The sequence below is a fragment of the Artibeus jamaicensis genome, unplaced genomic scaffold (assembly GCF_021234435.1).
Source record: "Artibeus jamaicensis isolate MK-2021 breed Jamaican fruit bat unplaced genomic scaffold, CSHL_Jam_final contig_76, whole genome shotgun sequence".
Lineage (NCBI taxonomy): Eukaryota > Metazoa > Chordata > Mammalia > Chiroptera > Phyllostomidae > Artibeus > Artibeus jamaicensis.
In genome coordinates this window covers 12,937,893-12,957,545 of record NW_026521954.1, presented here as the reverse complement: position 1 = coordinate 12,957,545, position 19,653 = coordinate 12,937,893, and the positions used below count along the sequence as shown (strand labels likewise).

The 19,653-nt window shown below is 45.4% G+C and overlaps 1 protein-coding gene across 2 annotated transcripts; it reads left to right on the top strand.

The window, feature by feature from the left end:
• The first annotated feature begins 7,372 nt into the window (after positions 1-7,372).
• Positions 7,373-18,934, top strand: SMIM20 (small integral membrane protein 20). 2 transcript variants are annotated; one of them, XM_037155526.2, is made up of 3 exons: positions 7,373-7,617; positions 17,461-17,517; positions 18,303-18,934. In XM_037155526.2, the coding sequence occupies exons 1-3, from the start codon at positions 7,509-7,511 to the stop codon at positions 18,374-18,376; spliced, it is 240 nt and encodes a 79-aa protein (XP_037011421.1). In that variant the 5' UTR covers positions 7,373-7,508; the 3' UTR covers positions 18,377-18,934. The 2 variants fall into 2 exon arrangements, with proteins under 2 accessions (XP_037011421.1, XP_037011422.1); XM_037155527.2 differs by having other exon boundaries at positions 7,374-7,617; positions 18,272-18,934.
• The last annotated feature ends 719 nt before the right edge of the window (positions 18,935-19,653 follow it).

Genomic DNA, 19,653 nt, shown 5'->3' with positions numbered 1-19,653 from the left:
GGGGTTAAAGATGACTGCGAGTTCCTCAGCACCGCGTCCACGGAGAGCCAGGGTCTAGTCCTGCTCCCACACCCTGCCCTCGACACTGGTCTGGTTCGTGGCCGGGTCTCTGGCCGGCGGAGCGCAGCTGAGATGACTCCAGGTGCCTCCTGAACCTACACCATCAGAGAAGCCTGTGGTTTCTTCCTGATTTTCTTGGCATGCTCCCTCTTGGAACTGAGCCACCACTCGGGGAGTTGTCACCTCTGGGTGCTCTTACTGACAGTCCCAGCTGGGCATCAGCCGTCAGTCCCCACAGTGAGCCGAGATGGCCCGGTCCGGTTAGGCCCTCGGCGACTCCAGCTGAACCAGCGCCCCGCACACCTTGTGGTGCAGATGAACACCTAGTAAACTCAGTATTTCCAGAGACTGCAAATTGTTGTTTTAAGCACAAAGTTTCGGGTAATTAGTTATGTGGCCCAAAATAATCCAAACAGGAGTTTAGAAGAGAAGAAGCCATTTCAAGTCATCCTGGAAGTTTTTCCAGGAGAAGTGGGATTTGAGAATGTCCCTGGAGGGAAGGATGGTGACTAGAAGAAGCTCTCGGGAAAAAGTCATTCCAGAGAGAAGGACGAGTTAGAGCAAAGGCCCAGAGGCCGCCCAGCAGGCTGCATGGAGCCCCTGGTGGAAGAGGTCAGGGTGGGGGAGCGCCGAGCTCGGAGAAATGAGCTAAGAGAAAGTGAGCAAAGCTGAGAGGGATGTTCAGGGTCAAATCAGAGTGGCTTTAGAGACAAGTTCACTTTGTTGCCAGTAAGGAAAACTCATTCTGCTCTTCTGAGTAAATGGCTTTATGGGAAACCATGGGGCTCTGTGGTTCATAGACAGACATAGATTCATAGAAAGACATGAATCTATGGAGAGAAGGAAAACCATAGAGTCGCTGGACTTCCTGGAAGACACTGGACTTAAAAGGTAGTGTGGGGTCCCCTGCTGCCTTCTTATACAAACACAGTAACATTCTGAGTCCTTTGTGGCTTATGCGGCACTCTTCCCTGGCTACCTCACGGACTGAATGCACCTAATTTTCACACACCGTCCACTCCAGCCACTCCTCTCAGGACACATCTACCTCCCTGCTGTTCTTCGAAGAGCAAACCCATGCGGGCTCTGCCCTTTGGCGCTGTATCTGTGAGCTTGGTTTATTTTTAAATCTATTTCCTACTTACCTCCCTGAGTGAATGCACGTTCCAGGAGGGCAAGGACTTTGGGTAACGCTGAGGACAGTGCCTGGTACATGGTGGCTGCTCCACAAGAGCAGCACTGGTAGAAAACATGAGTGAATGTGTCCCTGGCTGTCCTCTGGGTTCAGGGTATCTCGTTACATCTCAGCAGCAGGGGTTTCTGGACCTTCGTTTTAATTCTCCTCCATCCTTCTCTGCTTCCTGCTGTTCCCAGATCCTTCCCCTATCTACTCTCTGAGTTCCTCTGTCACAGCTTCTCACTGACTCATCTCCGTGGCTTACTCACAGCTCCCTGCTTACTCACTGCTGTTCCTTGTGCATCTGCCCAACTTCTGCTTCCTGTGCCACCTCCCGAGTCTCTCTGACTTCACAGCTGAAATTCCAGAGGCAGAGAATCTCATTGGGTCAGCCCTTCCCCCACTTCAGCAGAGATTTTGGACCTTTGACTTTGTTCAGGGCCGTATATTCACGCTGATTCCATCAGCTGTGGAACAGGGCGTGGACCATGGCAACCTGGACACAGAAACCAATTCTTTCACTCGGCAGAGGCCCATAGCTGCAGCAATAACCTTCGATGATTGGTTGGCCAAAGCCGAGTGATGAAGGCTGAGTATCTGTACCTTAGGAAGATGCTGAAGCTCTTGGAAGAGCAATGATTGAGCAGCTCTATGTTTTCAGAAGATAACTTTGGTTACCCTGTGAATGAGGCAGCTTACTATAAAGAAGATGGTACATGCAAGATGAGTTAGGAAGCCATGGCCCGGGAAAGTTGATGCAGCCTCAAACCACACCAGTGGCAATGAGAGTTGAAGAAGAGGGAATAAGAACAAGTGGGTCTCGAACCTGATGTCTACCAGGCACACGAGACTACCATTCAGCAAAAAGGCTGGTCTAGACACCTAGCTCTGGAAGTCATGAAGATCTTAGTTAAAACGGTAGGGTGCACAGTATGGCAAGAGATAAGCCAAGACAGACATCTGGGGAAATCTCAGATGAAAAGAGCACATCAGAGAAGAAAAACCTGACAAATGATCTAAATCAGAAACATTTAGACGGATGAATGGGCACCCAGAGAGTCAGAGTGCAGATGAAAACAGAAGGATTTCTTTTTCCTACATAATCTCAAAAGTACAGGTGCAGAGAATCCTGCATTAGACCTCATTCTATTCCAAACCCTAACCTTCTAGTCTGACTGTTTTTCTGCAGAAAGTACTGATACTTCTTGGGAATCCACAATATTCTAAAAATACATCAGCTGTGCTGCGGTGCCACAATTAGTGGAGCTGCTGTCCCATGAAACCCTCATCACCATTTTGCTTAGATCAGAGAGCGGATTAACTTTGATGTCTGTCTGAGACCCGTGCAAGACACCACCGGGGGTCTGCTCCCTGCAAGCATTCAATCTTCACATCCAAGGAAAGAAGGAGAAAGTGCTGGGTAGGAGCCCAAACCAATTTTTTTCTCGGTGATTGAGATGAAAATATGCTCCCTAGGACTGCTGACATATTTGACTTGCATTCTGTCTCCGTACATCCCTGAGCTTTCTCTGTTTGCACAGATACCTTCCCCCATGCCCAACGCTTCCTTTGGCTTTCACAAACATTCACACAGCTACGAAGCCCCAAGCCCTTTGTCTATGCCATGTGGGAATTTCTGTCTCTATAAGGGCTCCTAGTGACAGGCAACCAAAACTGACACCAACTGAAGTCCAAAGGGAGTTATGGAAGCACGTGGGGTGGTCTACAGAATACAACGAATGATGGAAAATCAGGGAGCTCCAGAGTTCTGGGCAAGCTCCAGAATTCTGGGAGAGTGAGAGATATGCAAAAATCTACTGTGTCCGGTGGCTCAGTTAGTTGAACATCATCCTGTGCACCAAAAGTTGTAGGTTCTATCCCCGGTCAGGGAACATGCCTAGGTTGCAGATTCTACTCCTGGTTGGGGTACATGCAAGAGGCAACTGATTGATATTTCTCTCTCACATTGATGTTTCTCTCTTTCTCTCTCTCCCTGTCTTTCTTTGTCTCTCTCTTTCCCTCTCCCTCTCTCTTTCCCCCTCCCTTCCTCTCACTCTAAAATCAATAAGCATGTCCTCAGGTGAGGATTTAAAAAAGGTCCACCTCGACTGTATTGTCTGTCCTTGCGCTGCCCATCCTCCCAATTCTGATTTCTGTGAGAAAGAACCGGTGGACCTGCACAAAATTGTACCCACCCAGACAACATGTGCTCACTGACTTCATAAGGCTGTGTAGGTTGATGGTAAGGGCAGGTCTCTGGAGACAGTCTGAAGTTGAATCCTGGCTCTGCCACTTACTAGCTATGTAACCTTGAATTAGTCATTCTTGCTATGCTCTGGCTTCCCCTTCTGCAGATAGAGACACTATTTATAGGGCCTGGGGAGTATTGAATGGATAAACCTGTGATTGTGACTGGCACAGGGGAAATGTTCTACAGCCTTGACATTATTAGTGATAGGAAAACATGGGGCCCCTAAACTTACAGTCCAACCAAGAATGCCAGGATGAGAAGTCGCTCTCTGAAAGAAATCAGGAGCTATTATTAGGGGAGGCTGAGTGGCCAAGAAGCAATTACTTACTATCCATTGACACATCCTATTCCTCCACTAGACTGTGGATACCATGAGGCCAACAGACTCTCCTGTTAATTCTCTGCTGCCTCCACCAGCACCCGAAAAGTGCCTGGCACATTGTTCTGCTTTCTTTTTGTGTTCCCATTCAACTAGTCCACTGCTTTGACCTGAGTAGGCACACAATAAGTCTTTGCTGACTTATTGTATAGGTCAGTGGAATTCTCAGAAATGGGGAAACCACTGAAATCAAAAGATAGACTTATATTTTGTAGGACTTGGTGGGAAGCAAGGGTGAAATTGTTGGTGTAATGATGATGCTAATAGGCTACACAAATGGCATAGCTGGTCTAGAAGACAGGGCAATCCTTAACTTGCAGCTCAGGGAGGTGTTAAGCAAATGAAATTACACTCATAGTGATTTCATCTGGAACTCCTTCTGTTTTCAAAGACAGAACCCAATTCAATCTGGCTACAGTGAAGAGGGGACTTTATGAGAAATCCAGGGGTAGACTCCCTGTTAGCTGGCTTCAGGGGCTCAAAGCTAACATCAGCATCTGATTTCTCTCTTTGTCTGAGGTCCTCTTCTGCTATAATGTCCTCATTCTCATCTCTAAATGGTGGTCTCCAGTAGCTTCCGAGTCCCATCCTCTCAAGTTCGAACCCAGCTTTCCAGCAATTGGGACAGTCTATGGTTGGCTCAGTGTGGGTCATGTGGCAAGGATGTTGCAGCTATATTGGATGATCAGACCTGTGCTCTATGCTGGTCAACCCCTGTGGTGAGGGAGCTTGGTCAGGCATGGCTACATGCTTAACTCCTGGAGCTGGGGGGAAAGGAAGAATTTGGGTAGGGGGGAGAAGCCCCAGCTTACTTCATAGATTGAGAATGGGAGAGGAATGGTTTGCCAGAAGATATGCAGGGTACTATTAACAGAAAGTGAATGGATGCTGCTAAAATGACAAATGTGCATTGCACCTGGGCATTTTCATATCACATGATATAAAGCATATGCATCACTTCATTCCCTCTTCGCTGTGAAGTCTGCCCTCTGCCTAACAAGCTCCTGCAAGTGCCTGAGGAGCAGCTGCCTTACCCTACTGTCATCCGTCTTCCTCCTCTGAGCTTCTGTAGCCTGCAGGACCATATCACTCACCCGCAAGATCAGGTCATTAGTTATCTCTTTATGTATATGTCCTGTCTCTTCATCCACATTGGCAGGATCCTGGAGAGCAAGGGTCACATCTTATTCATCTTTGTGTTCCCCATAGCATTTTGCCTGGTGTTTGGGGCATGGCTGATAGTTCATAAATCTGCTGACAGCTTGAACACCTGATTTATATGCTTTTGGAACCACAGAGGTAGACAGGAGCTTGATTCAACTACAACACTACAAAGAAAGGGGAAACTGGTGCTCTGAGAGCACCATTTCTGAAAGATCATAGATCTTTTCTGGACTGAATAATGCTGCTGGGTCAAGATGAATATCCTCTCTGCTCCCCAGCTCCCACTGCTGGTATCACTCTTATTTATAAAAGATTGAGTGAAGACCTGGTTTTCCTGGTTGAAGGTTGAGACTTCTCTCTTCCAACATGGCTCAGACCTATTCTTCAATTCCAATGAATAATAGACAAGGCTGTACCAGATTCACAGATCAATTGAAAATCCCCATCAAAGCATTCACCCAAAAACCTTACATGAGTTATACTACGAAGCAAAACCTTGCTTTAGAAGTGGACATTGAAGAGTCTAGAATCTAGGTTTGGTTTCAGAATGGAAGAACTGGGCACCGAGTCCAGAAAAAATCAGAACCTGAGGCAGACTTACAAGGAGCCAAGATAAAAATCATCCTATGGAGAAGAGTCAAAGCAGAGAAGGTAGATGGCATGGAACCAGTTACACTTCCTCCGAGTTACACACCCTCAGCTTGGCATTTACAAAAACCCTCATCCTGCACTTGATTCCAGACAGCAACTTACTAAGGACATTGGGGTTCCATGCCCTGGCTGGTGAGGCTCAGTGGATTGAGGGCTGACCTGCAAACCACAAGGCCACCAGGTCAATTCCCAGTCAGGGCACATGCCCGGATTGTGAGCCAGGTTCTCACTTGGGGGCATGTGAGAGGCAACCAATCAATGTATATATTGAATATCAATGTTTCTCTCCCTCTCTTTCTCCTTCCCTTCCCCTTTATCTAAGAATAAATAAACGAAATCTTAAAAAAAAAAAAAAAAGGAAATTGGAGTTCCAGAGTCAAGAGTCCAAATTCAGTTTTAAAATTGAAGATCTAGTTTCCATGTCTGGAGAAATAAAGAATCTGATGAGCCTTGATTTAAGAACAGTAACAAACCAGGACTGAGATCTCTGATATGAGAGAGTTCAAGGTACAGAAACTACACACAATGGCACCCATCTCACTAGCAACTGTCTTATTTCTCTGAAGCCAGAAGAGGATGGACTGAGAGACAAAATCCGTGTGTTTGACGTTATCAGCCTGGGCTCCAAATCTCTTTCACTCTTCCTGGGAACATGCCCTTTTAAACATACCTTCGGCCTCTCTGGAGGCCGAGCCTTTTGGCGGACAGACATGGGGCGCCACACCAATCTACTGATGGAGCAAATGTCAAGGAATATAATGATAACCTTATTCGTATCTGTTTTAAAAAAATATAAAAAGAAAATTGAGTGAAGACCAAAGGAATGTTAGTCTCAGCTGTGCAGTACATCTCTGGACAGGTCATAGGTGGATACAGCCCACCCCAAAGGATGGAGGATGGCAGTCATAGGGAGAGGAAGCAGATGTCTGTTCTCAGTGGCCTCCCGCACCAGGCAATATGGCATGGCCCCAAGGTCCCATCTGTGGAACGGGTGGCTGGTTCTCTGCCCTGTACTGATCCCTATATACTCCCCATCTTCATTCATAATGGGAACAGGGAGAGAGCAAGGGGAAAAAGTCTTCTTGTAGTGCGGTTGTTGAAATAACATTTCTCCCAGGGTAGTCTCGGTCCTGTGGCTCTGGTTTCAGAATCCCCCTTGCAGAACCCCTGGGCCAGGCTACTTGCCTGTTTATCTCTAATCCTCTCAAATCGCCCTTGGGATGACCAAATAACTTGTCCAAAGCCAGGCAGGCGAGCCGTGGTTCCCTCACCTGTAAAATGGGCCAACTAGTACGAGGAATAATTAAGTCAGGGAGCCACAGAGCATTCGGATCATGAAAGACAGTTGCTAAAATCAAATTAATGGGGAAGAACAGGAAAGCGTGGTTGGTATAGGAGGGAGTGGCAAAAGAGGTCAGAAGACTTGTGGGGAGTTGGCTCAGGTGGGAGCCAGGTAGAATGGCATGGCAAGGCAGGGCAGGGGACAGTACAGGGTCCACGGAATGCAGCTTAGCCAAGCCCCACTCTCAAACCACCTCTAGTGACCCACAGGTGCCTTACACGGCAACGGAGTGCAGGGGAGGCAGTGCACAGAACTGAGGCCCCGCCCCGCCCGCCCAGTCCCCCGCCCAGTCCCCCTTCAGGCCCGCCTCTGGCCCCACCCCATTCCTAGCTACACGCCAGCTCCTCCTAGCCACACCCCCAAGGCCCGGAAGTGAAAGCTGCTGAGCTCCGACCCGACCCAGCAGCGCAGCGTTGCGGAGCGTGATTCCAGTGGTTCGGAGGTTCGGGATTCTGAGCTGGTCAGGGCAATCCCTGCTGGCGCCATGTCCCGGAACCTGCGGACCACACTCATTTTTGGCGGCTTCATCTCCCTGGTCGGCGCCGCCTTCTACCCCATCTACTTCCGGCCCCTAATGCGGCCGGAGGAATACCGTGAGTGACCTCTGATCCGGTGCGGTGACCTAGTCCCAGTAACTCCCTGCCCCCAGTCATGTCCACGTGGGGACGTGGAAAGATCTTGGCTCCAGAGTCAGGCTGGCCCGGGTTTAATTCTACTGTGGTGGCTTTGTGACTGTAGGCGAGTGACTCAGTCTCTCTGAAACAGTATCCTCATCTATAAGTAACTATTTCTACAATATCTAAAATCAAACCCTCTAGTCGCCTTTGGGACTTAAAGGTGGTAATTAAAGCAATCTGCACATAGTAGGTCGACACTAAACACTAGTTCATACTTATTGTTAACATTAACCGACTGCTTATGTGATGGGTTAGGCATACAGTGGATCCTTTTCATTTCTGCAGCCTCATTTAGAAGTAGGTATTATCACTTGTTATACAGGTGGGGAAACTGAGGCTCAGGGAGGTTATATAGCATGCCCAAGGTCACACACCTAGTAAGTGGCAAGGTAAATATTCCAACCAGCCCTCTGTCGTCAGAGCTTCCACATACTGTAGCTGGAAATGGTTATGTTGGGGGGAAACAGATTGAACCCTAATCATACTGAGCTTCAAGGTGATTTTCCTGGCAACTTCATTTCCACTCCCAGAGATGTCTTTGGGTGGAAATGTTTCTAACCTAAACTGTTAACCTGGGCTTTTTAGTTATTCCTCTTTTCTCAAATCTTTTTTCAGATTCTGCTATCTTCATTTTCAGCTCGTTGCTCACATGACAATGGTAGATATCCTGGGAGTAATTTTCCTCCTTAATCATTCAAGTCCTATCATGCTAAAAGCCAAACTCTCCTTCCTTGAGACCTATACCTCAGCAAGGATTAGCACTTTGATACATCTGAAACCATCTGTCAGAGAGAAAATATTAGGCATTAGAGGCTCATTTTGTTCTCCAGGAAACCTGAATCATCTTGAAGTTGAATGAGAGCCAGCCCTGCCCCTTGAGAATATTAGTGGAGGCTGAAAGCTTGGCAATTTGAAGGCGAAAGCTCCGTGTAAATGCTCTGCCCGTTACAAATGCTACAACATTTGGTTTCTGGAGGTAGAGCCTTTTAAATACACACTTAAATTTCCTTGTAGCTTCTTTTCATCAGCCAAGATTAAAATGGCCTCTGTGCGTTTTGCCTTCCAGCCTGTGCACTGTGCATGGGGGTAAACGGCTGGGCGAAGCCCCGTGTAATCTATTTCTATCATCCTTATTGGATCCCTGCCACAGGCTATTTTATTATGGCCTCGAACATTGAACATGGGACGAGGGGGTCTGCTTTGGAGCCCGCTAGAAAAGTTTCAGTTTTGAAGACTAGAGCACTGGCTTTTAACTAGGGGTAATTTTTGTCCCTCAGGGGACATTTGGTTCTGTTTAGAGACATTTTGCTTATCATAGCTGGGGGTGGGGTGGGGTGAGTGTGCCACGGGCATCTAGTAGATAGAGGCCAGGCATGCCACTAAACTTTGTCCAGTGCACTGGACAGCTTCTCGTGACAAAGAATTACCCAGCCTAAAATGTGAATGGTGGCGAGATTGGGAAATCCTGGCCTCGATCAGATGGTCAAGCTGTGGTTTGTGCCATGGGTCCCAGCTACAGCCTGTGGAGGTTCTCTAGAATCTGCATGAGTCTGAGTCACCTGGGACAGACAAGTCAGGCCTGTTAGGTGAACACTTACTGAGTGGTCACTGAATGCATTTTTAGCTGGAGGGCAGTCTACACCTGCCCACTTTTATGGTTCAGGTTTAATTAATTTGGCCAATTCTTATATGAGAGTCACAACTGATATTTTTAAACAGATAAATAATACTAAGCAAATAGTATGTCCTGAAAGTTTATCAGGGTACGTGCTATGTCCGGCACCCTTCCAAGCACTTCATACATATTAACTCCTGTAGTTCTCATACCAACCCTGTATGGTAGCTGCTCTGTGAGCATGGCCCCATTTTACATGTGGATAAAGTATAGAATAGTTAAGTAGCTTGTACCAGGACCCACAGCTGATGAGTCACAGACCTGGGGTTCGAGTCAGCGTCCTTAATTGGTATGCCATGGCACCATACTGCCTCTTTAGGGGAGCGAGAAAAGGGCGTGAGGCAGATAAGGGTCTAGCAGATGAGGACCTTCAGGTAAATAAATACTTAACCTCTCTAAGCTCCGCCTTTTTCCTCATCTGCAGCAATGGAGCTTACAGACCAAATTTACAGGTTTGGGGATGTTTTTAATGAGGTAAACAGGTGAGATAGCACCTAGTATAGTCTTATGTTAGGCATCCCATAAAAACATTAAAAAAAAAGGACCCTCAAGAGCAGGGATGTGAGACAAGGACATTTCAGCAGGTAGACACACCCTCCGGACTGGCTGGCCTGGCAGTAGCCTGGGTCCAGGTAGGTGAGGCGTTTGAGACTGGGAAACCGCTGGGAGGACAGAGCTTAAATGAATTTCAGCTAGCACTTATTTAGCTTTTTTAAAAGTTTTTTTTTTTAGCCTGGATTTTAGTAATTACTATGTACCTGTCACTGTGGTAGGTGCTGGGTATACCTGACTGAACAAGACAGAGCCTTTCTCACCGTCTCACCTCACCTTGTCCAGCCCACCTCCCCCACCCGGTTGGTGCTTGGACTCTGAGCTGGACCCCTGCTTCCACCCGGCCCCAGCTCCCAGCCCACTCTCCCAGCAGCCATGGCGGTCTTCCTGGTTGCTTTCCATTGCTCATTTCTACCGTATTTGCATCTGTAGTCAAAGAATGTGGACTGTGAATATTCAGATTCTTTGACAGTGGTGAAGATTTGCTTTGTGACAGTAAGATCAATTTTCACAAATGTTTTCTATGTCCTTAGAATGATGCGTCATCTCTGGTTGTTAGATACGGGTCTATATATGTTGATTACAGATCAAGCTTCTTAATTCTGTTATTTATTTCAATGTATATCTCGAAGCCATGTTATTAGCCACACGTAACCTAGAATATTCTGGAGAATTGTTTCATTTATCATTATGTAGAGGTCTTCATTATCCCTAATATTCCTCTCTCACTCTTTTTATCGATATTATAGTAACCAGCTTTCTTTTGGTTAATATTTTCCTGGTATATCTGTCCTCTGATAGTCTGCCTGAACTGGAGTTTTAATCCAATCTGATCATTTCTTTTCACTGTTAGATTGAGTTCATTTTCATTTGTTATATTTACTATTATATTTACTTTTATTTTCTTCATCTTATTTTGTGTTTTCTATTCTTCTCTCTATATACTTCCTTTTTTCTCCTTTATGCCTTCAAGGCTTTATTTTCCTCCCCCCTCTACTATGTAGTTTGAAACTTTACATTCTGTTTTTATTATTTTACTATTATTATTTAATGTTAGTCATGTCTTCTACCTGTGTATGAAATATACAAAGACCTTAGACCCAAGCCCCATCCTAAGTCCCGTGTATCACTTCAGTCCTACACTGTGTTTATTCCTGACTAATGCACAGTGTTTCACACAGTCCCTGGTTGCTTCTCTTTTCCCACAGTCTTTGGGCTCTTGTCCTTGCATCTCACTCCTTTCTAGTTTCAGTTTTCTTCCTTCTGAAACACATTGGTTACTATTTCTTTGGTGAGAATTTATAACTGGGAAAATTCATTCTTGTCTGTTAGAAGATGTATAGAAATCCCAGTCTTCTGCTGTGGTTGTTGTCCTGCCCCTTGGACTTTGAGTTTGATCACATGGCTTGACTAAAATACTTCGCGAATGCTCTGCTGTCCTCCGAGTCCAGCCAGTGGAGGATCACTGAAGTATTTTTATTGGGAGAAGGAGGTGATGAGATTCACTCTTTGTAGGCATTGCTCTGTAAGGTGAAGGAGGCCCTGGAAGGGTCAAGGCTAGGGGCAAGCAGACCAAGTAAAGGAAGGTTGTGCTTCCTGTGGCCACGGGGAGAGGAGGGGGAGTGACTGGAGCCTGAACCAGAGTAGTCATTATAGGACTGGGAAGAAGTATTGAATTTGGGAGCTGTATTTAGGAGGTCAGCTCTATATGGATTTGTGACCGATTAGCCACACAGTAAGGGAGGGGGAGGAAGGGGAAAGGAGCTCAGCTTTCTGGCTCCAGCAGCTGAGGAGATGGTGGTGCTGGTCATTTAGTAAGAAACACAAGAAGGAATCGGTTTTGCAGGTGAGAGGACGAGCTAGTTGCAACTGGAATGTGTTGAGTTTCAGGTGTCAGGATGTGCTTTTGGAGATTTCCCATGGGCAATGGGAGGTGCCAGTCTGGAGCTGAGATCCAGGATCTGAGCTGAGCTAGAGATGCAGTGTCATCAGTATTGGATGGAAAAGGAGGTAAGGGCTCCCAGGCAGCATCCAGAGACCAAAAGAGATGAGCTGGCCGAGGACCAGGATGCTGGTGGTGAACATGGTTTGAAGAGCAAACAGTCAGGAGAAGGGATGGTGGCCAGAGTGAGAGCATTATTAAAGAGAGCTCTTCACAGAAAGGGGTATGGACAGCAGGGTTAGGCTTCTTGGGGGCAGAAAGATAAGTGAAAATAGCCATCGGATTTATTTTTTTTAAAAAGGTAAAGGTCAGCCCTGGCTGTTGTAGCTCAGTGGATTGAGCACGGGCCTGTGAACCAAAAGATCGTGGTTCGATTCCCTGTCAGGGCACATGCCTGGGTTGCAGGCCAGTTCCCAGCAGGGGATGCACCAGAAGCAACCATACATTGATATTTCTCTCCTTCCCTTCCCTTCTAAAGATAAATAAATAAAATTTTAAAAAAGATAAAGGTCATTTTGTTAAGAATGCTTTAGGTGCATGGTTGTGGGCAGAAAGCAGACTGCAGGGACTGAAGAGTAAAGAGTGCATGAAATAGTGTGTGGGGGGGAATGACAGAGTGATCTGCAGCAGGTCCAGGGTCTAGGGAGAGTTTTGTTTGAGTTTTGTCTGGGAGAGCCCAGAGGGTCTCAGGATAAAGAAAGATGCTGAAGAGAGAAGATGGGAGTTGGCGTGGGATCTCAAGACCAGATGGAGGACAGAGCCTTGGACAGAAGGCAGGACACCTCTCCTGCCAGCTCAGGAGCAAGGGCAGGTTCGGATGCAGCTACATTAGGTTTGATGTTGGGAAGTGGTGGACACTTCCAGGCAATGACTTCCATTCTGGTCACGTATGTGTGAGAGGCACAACCACCAGCCCTCTTCGCTGGTCCTAGCTTTGCTGTTTTGCTTCCACCATTTGGCCACTCCTCTTAGCCCTTCCTGCTGGGTCTTCCTCTTCTGTCTGTCCCTCAAACGTTCGTATTCCTTAGGGTTCTGGGCAGACCTAGGAGAAGCCCACAGTTCTGGGAAGGGCAGGGCTGACACCCAGTCCTTGAGAGGTGGAGCCGGTGGCCACGTAGGGCTCTAGCGTAAAGTCAGCATGGGCCGTTGAGCTGGGCTAGTGGGACTGATACTGGCCAGCCGGGGTGTGGGGAATGTGGAGACAGGTAGGTTCCAGGGCCTCTGCTGGAATAAGCCACAATGCAGCAGAAAAGAGGAGGGAGCTGCTTAGGTAAAATCAAGCCACGGAGATCTTCCATGCTTTACAATCAGGCAAGCTGCTACCATCACAAGACTGCTCATGGGGTTTCACGTTGACATTCACTGTGATCGTCAGCCTTTTCACTAACTCAGCCAGATTGTACTCAGTGTTATGTGAAGTACAAGGTCAGTTCTGCACATGATGGCTTGGTACCACAATGAGCTTGGGGAGATGGCAGTTTGCCTTGGCGGTCAGTGATTCCAAACAAGAAGTATGGCGACCATTGTGCTTCCGGAGGGGATTCCAGATCTTACCTTTAGCTCTCATCCTGTGGCACAGCATGGCTTGTCTGAAGAGCCCACGTTCAGGGACAAATACAGACACTGTAACCTGAAGTCTAATCTGTGTTTTTATCCTAGAGCTAGGTAATGATTTTGAATGTGGCCTTTTAACAACAACCTCTATATGGCATTTTAGGCCAACCCGTGACATCCGACCGAATGAGGTCATTTTCTGTAATCCTCATTTTTAAACTTGTTAGATCTGCAGAAGCATAAAAATCATTGTTTTGCCAAGGACCCTGTGCTCCCTAAATCCTGTCATATAGGTGATTTATCCCAGATCATTTAGTGAATTGCTGGGTGGACACTAGACCCTAAGTTCCCAACCTGCCTGCTGTTCATGGATGCCCAGTCTCACCTGACAGCAAGGAGTGTTTAACAGCAGAGTGCGGGTTACATGCAAGAGCTGTGGGAACCTGCATTTTCCAACTGCTTGGTTGTGTGTTTGGCTGCAGCTTGCTGCTCCCAACTAAAAGTACATTGTACAGAGTCTGAATAAAGTTAAAGGAAATCACTGGATGCAGAAATCATTCTTACCAAAGGGACATTTTCTCCATCACATGCCAGGTGCTTAGAACATACTTTTTATTCCTCTTACCATGGTGTCAAATGAGATGCACAGACAGGCAAGTATTATTCTCTAACCAGCATTACAGCGCTCTCTGGATTCAACTAGACTCTGGTGAGGAGACAGAAGCGTTTACAGGACTGGGAGGAGCCAGTGCCTCCCTGGCCATTTGGTCCCCCTCCACCGCTGGTTCATGCTCACACTGGTCCCTGGGGCCATCTGGTTCCAGATTTTCCCGAGCACACCTGGAGGCCGTATGTGTCAGGCAACGGCAGCAGGCGGGAGCTCTGGGAAAGGAGTTTTTAAATTTTATGTTTGCTATTTGAAAATATCTCCTTTGAAGTAATCATCACAGAACAGTCACAGTGTTGTTGGACTTCCTTATACTTGTTTTGCAGTTGTGTATTTTCATTATTCAAAAAACAAACCAACAGGAAAGACCTAAGAATTGTGCAGTAAATTTCTGTATGTCCTTCACCCAGATTTACCGGTCAGCATTTCACTACATTGGCTTTCTCCCCATATGTGAAACATAGCATATAGACACATACATACATATATAATTATATCTACGTGTAATAGGATCATTACTGTTGTTTTGCTGCACCCTTTGAGAGTAAGTTAAAAACACTGCGAATTCTCATTCCAGAACACTCCAGCATATATTTCCAAAAGAACATTCTACATAATCACAATACAGTGATCCAATCCAGGAAATCTAATATTGTTACAAATGCTATTATATAATATTTAGTCTACCTTCAATTATTGCCACTTGTCCAATTAGGTTGTGAGTAGTTGTTTTTATTCTAACTATTGGCGGGAGGAAATGGGGCAGGGGGGTCTTGAGGTCATATTCTATACCTGGTCAATATGGCCATTAAGTATAAGGACACGTTCTCATTTTCAAAGACTTAAACGTTATTAGGTGATTTCTTTTACTGCCATACAGAAACCTGCCAGTCTGCATGTATTACCAGTTTAATAATATACCTTGGCTTTTTGACTAAAGATAAGGATCCTCAATTAAAACTACAAATCACACCACTGCCTTAGCACCAGGGGGCAGAGTCGGGCTTGCTGAGACTCGGGAATGGGGCCTTTTCTAACCGTCATTGCAAAGCCCCAGGCCCGGTGTCGAATATTAGTGTTTTAATCATTTCACTCCTGATTGAAACTTGCTTGCTACTGAAAAGCCAGTAATTAGCTTACCCTGATTTGTTCACCTAGTTAAACCCCTGACTTGGACATTGCCCTTTTCCTGAGGTTCACAGACTTATGCTATTTCTCTAATGATAACAAAATAGAAACCGAACTGCCAGCATTGTCCAGATGTACTTGCTAAACCCGGAGGACCAGTTTGTTGTTAGCATATTCTGCATTCGCAAACAGTGTCTTTGTGTCAGATCATGAGTTTATATAAGACTGCTTTGGCCTTAGAATATTTATTACTCTTAGACATTAACAGATTAAAGAAGCAGAGGATATAGATAGATAGGAGGCTAATACCAGTTATCAGTGGGTCAGAACCAGTTCAGCAAATCAGTTTAAATTGCCTGTCCAAGCCAAAAAAAAAAAAAAAAAAAAAAGCGGTTGCATAAGGACAAGGATTATAAAGAGATTATGGTCTATTTAAAATAAATCCTCAGCCTTTCTCCATCCTCATTAGCAATTAGCAAGAAAGTGTGAAGACAGAGATTCCTTTCTCTTTGCTTGGTTCTTCACTGCATTCTAAGAGGTTCAAACACAATTAGGCATTCTGTCCTAGCCGTCAGAAGTCAACTTCCTTCGATGCTTGGCAGTCAGCCAGCTCCTTTGGCTTTGCAGCCCTCTCAGAGAATGTGTCTGATACACCAGGATGTCTGACTTCCTTAAATCTGTGGGTCTAGAGCGCTTTCTGACAATTTTTTTTGAAAATTACGTCACTTCCCTCTTCCATAATACTGGAAAATGGACCTTTTGGGTGTGGAAAAATTGTATCTTTTTGACCTGGCACGGTCAGTAACAAAATAGTCTTTTACTAATTGGCGTTTTCTAAGAGCATCATGATTGAGACACAGCCATACTGAGACTTGCCAGTTGACAGTGGGTAGGGCTTTGCCCTCCAGGACTTCACCTTAGGAAACGAGATCACTTGGTTCAGTTATTTTAGAGAGTCTAATAACACCTTAGAAGCTTTGTTGTCACCCACTTCAGGTGGGGGGACATCTTTGGCCTATCTTGGTCCAGGGGGTCTTCGTTGCCATTCACTCACTGCTTTCCAGAGAGGCCCCACGAAACCACAGCCGCCGTTGTCTGTAATGGGCTTCATTATGCGCCTTCTTCTCTCTGCCTCTCTCGGAATTGGATATCAAGATTCACATAATCCCTATTGCCCAGTGTTTTATTTGCCGAAGCAAAACTTAGCATTGACAGAACTATCAGGTAGGTCACTTAGGATTGACTTCCTGTCACATCACCGGAGAAGCAAATTCAATGAATATTCGATTTGGCAAAACTCTATTTCTTGTGCCTTTATGCTTGTGTAACTTTATGAGAATCCAGAGGCCAGAATCAAGAAAAGGGCCTAATATTAAATAAGAGCTAAATGCGGATTTAAAGAAACACTGTCAGCCTGATTAAAACAAAGGTCTGATTACAACATTTAATTACTATCATTTAGTAGTAAACATCCTTTGGCTCCAAGTCTTTCCTCTGAAAAGCCACCATTTGTTTTTCACGGTACTTAAAATAATAAGCCCTTGTTCTCACAGACCATGGGTTTACTCTAAACCACTTAGAAAGATGTGTCAGAGTGCTTGAAGCCTACAGACAGAAAACGCCCAGTTTCTCTTGGCCCTGGCCTGTTGGACATCTCCAAAGAGCTCGGTGAAGCTGCTGTAGCTAAAATGCACTTTCTAATTGGCACAGCACCTGCAATCAATTAGGGAAGCTTCAATTACCCAAACCAAAGCCACCCACCCAAAGATTAATTTTCTGCTCTATTTCCTATAAAAAACACAGCATATTTAGCTCCAGGCCTAGTCCTTCAGTGGAGTACATTTTAGATGTATAAACTACATCATTTTCTGCTCGTTGTACTTGGTCCTTCAGTTCAGCAGCCTTCCCCTCCTAATAGCACGCCCACCAGTTCTTTCAAAATTGTTCATTTTCTATTGTTTTGTTGCCTTTCCAAAAATGCTGAGTGCACAGAGAAAAGATGCTAGTTGGGAGCTTTTCTTTTGAAATACGGCTTTCTTTCTTTTACTGAAAGTATCCAGGCTTTTTGGTACAGGACCCACCTTCTATAACCTAAAAGCTTTGAGTAATGGTGGCCTGAATTTAATCGCACTCATATATTGGTTTTTAATTGCCCTGTCATTGTTGCATGTAAATACAAAGACTTCCACCACCACTACCCCCCTTCTTGCTAAAAAGTAATTTTTCTGTTGTGTTTTTCAGAGAAGGAACAAGCTATTAATCGGGCTGGTATTGTTCAGGAAGATGTGCAGCCACCAGGTAAACTTAAAAATCAGAACAAAGACTCATTTGTACTGTTGTGGGGATGGGGGGCAGGTGTTTGCTTTGCAGAGGGAGAAATCACTTTAGTTCAGAGGCTGGACCGGGGACTGTGCTGCTTACTTCACAGCAGTTGCCACTTCACAGGTGCCACCCCGAGATTTCATTTTAATATTTCCCTCCAGAATATTTTTTGCAAGTTTACAGGTCCCTCTTTTGCATTTGCTAAGTGGGTGTGAAAATGTAACGTGTTCGATTCAGTATGAAGCGTGAATAGCTGTTTTGCAGACTTATTTACCAAGCACCTATTTAAACACTATCCCCACGGGAAAATACTGTTTACTTGGGAGCTATTTTAATTGATGCAGGATTCCGTTTCATACAGAAGCTCAGAAGTTCCCTGTATGGCTGGATGGTTTGTTACTTTCAGATCATCCAGGTTGGCTGAGAATGAGAGGCTCTAGCTTCTGAATCCAAACTCTTGTAATCGGTAGCAACATTCTTTTTAATTTCATTTTTAACTGGGCCAGATATGTGTCTTCCTACTGTGGGGCCATTTCTGAGCCAGGTGAAAGTCTCATGGCCGCCGTGGCTTCCCAGCTGTCCAGCCCAGGGTCCTGACAGTGTGCCCGCACTCTCTGAGTGCGTGTCAGTAGTGCCACTCAATTCCGATGTCATTTCATTTGTTGGGGGTTGAGGGAAGTGTAGGAAGTTTAAAAACGAATCCTGTTTTTATGCACGTTCCTTCCTATAGGGTTAAAAGTGTGGTCCAATCCATTTGGCAGGAAATGAGAAGCCTGTCACCAGCTCTATTATGAAATTAGACATCTTCATGCTCCCTTCTCCGCAGCAAGCGTGATAAATCACCTCGCCACAGAACGTCGGCTGGGGAAGAAAACTCTGTAATGCCGTAAATAAGGGTACTGTGCATAAGGATTAACACTTCCCTTCTTAGCAATCAAAAGAACCCCGGAACAAATCACGCCATTTGGAAGGTTTTGTGATTCGGTTTACTTTTCTAAAAATGAAGCTGTCTCACCCAGCTGTGTTTGGAGATCTCACTGTTCAGGCTCTACTACCCACCCAACCGTGCTGTGATAGGGTGCAAGCAGCCAGGAGCCTTGGGAAGACCCTGCTTTGCTTGCCGTCTTCCAAACGACGTTTCAGTGAAAAACCACTATGCCGAGACGCCTCGTAGGGCTCTTTGAAAATGTTAAAGTTGATCAAACTCTTCGGGGACAAGGTTCATTGTACTCATTAAGAATAAACTGTTCAGCTGCACTAACTCGTCAAAGGTTGCTGCACGTTGGAAAATAATATGAAGCAATTCACCCTAAATGGGAGTGCATGCAGAGTATGAATAGGTGTTACGTTAACAGAACTGAAAATGTGCGTATTAAAATGATTTTTACTTCAATGATTTTTTTGGGGTAAATCTTTTCTTAGAAACTTATTCAATTACATCAAAAACAATTTGACTAGATATTTGCATGGTGTTTGTCGATTTGTATACAAGTAAAAAATTTTAAGGCAAATAGCAAATTTGTTGACAAATATTTATGTGTTATGAGGCTCTCTACCAGGTGCCTCACTAAGTGCTGCAAAGATGAGCGTGAGAATACTTCTTTCCCCGCTGCTGTCTGGCCTCATACTAGATCATATGCCTTGGAAGAGACACATCTTTCCTGGTTTTAGGCCTCCCAGAGTGCAGTGCACCTTACTGTAGTCTCTTTAGAGGGACTGCCCGGTGATATAATTTTATTATTGTAAACTGGGAGTTTGCTTAACAGACAACTCCCAATTCCGTAATTACTGTCAAAAGGAAATAGGATTATTCCAAAATCCAGGTCATAATTTTTACTAGGATTTCCCTAACATTGAATTGACTTATAGTTAACAACCCAATAAAAGAAGTTGACTCACTCGGGGTACATTTGACCACTATTTTCCTTGGAGGGGCCACCAGGAAGTTGTGTAACTTAAAGTCAAATGTTCTGTGGGTGCTCAATTGAGATTTCTTTACGAGTGAGGCAAGCACATGTACCATCTGCTTTGGAAGATCTCCAGGCCAAAATGACTGTCGTAGAGGACTTCGGGGCCTCGACTGCCTGTTTGTCAGATGAAACAGACATCGTT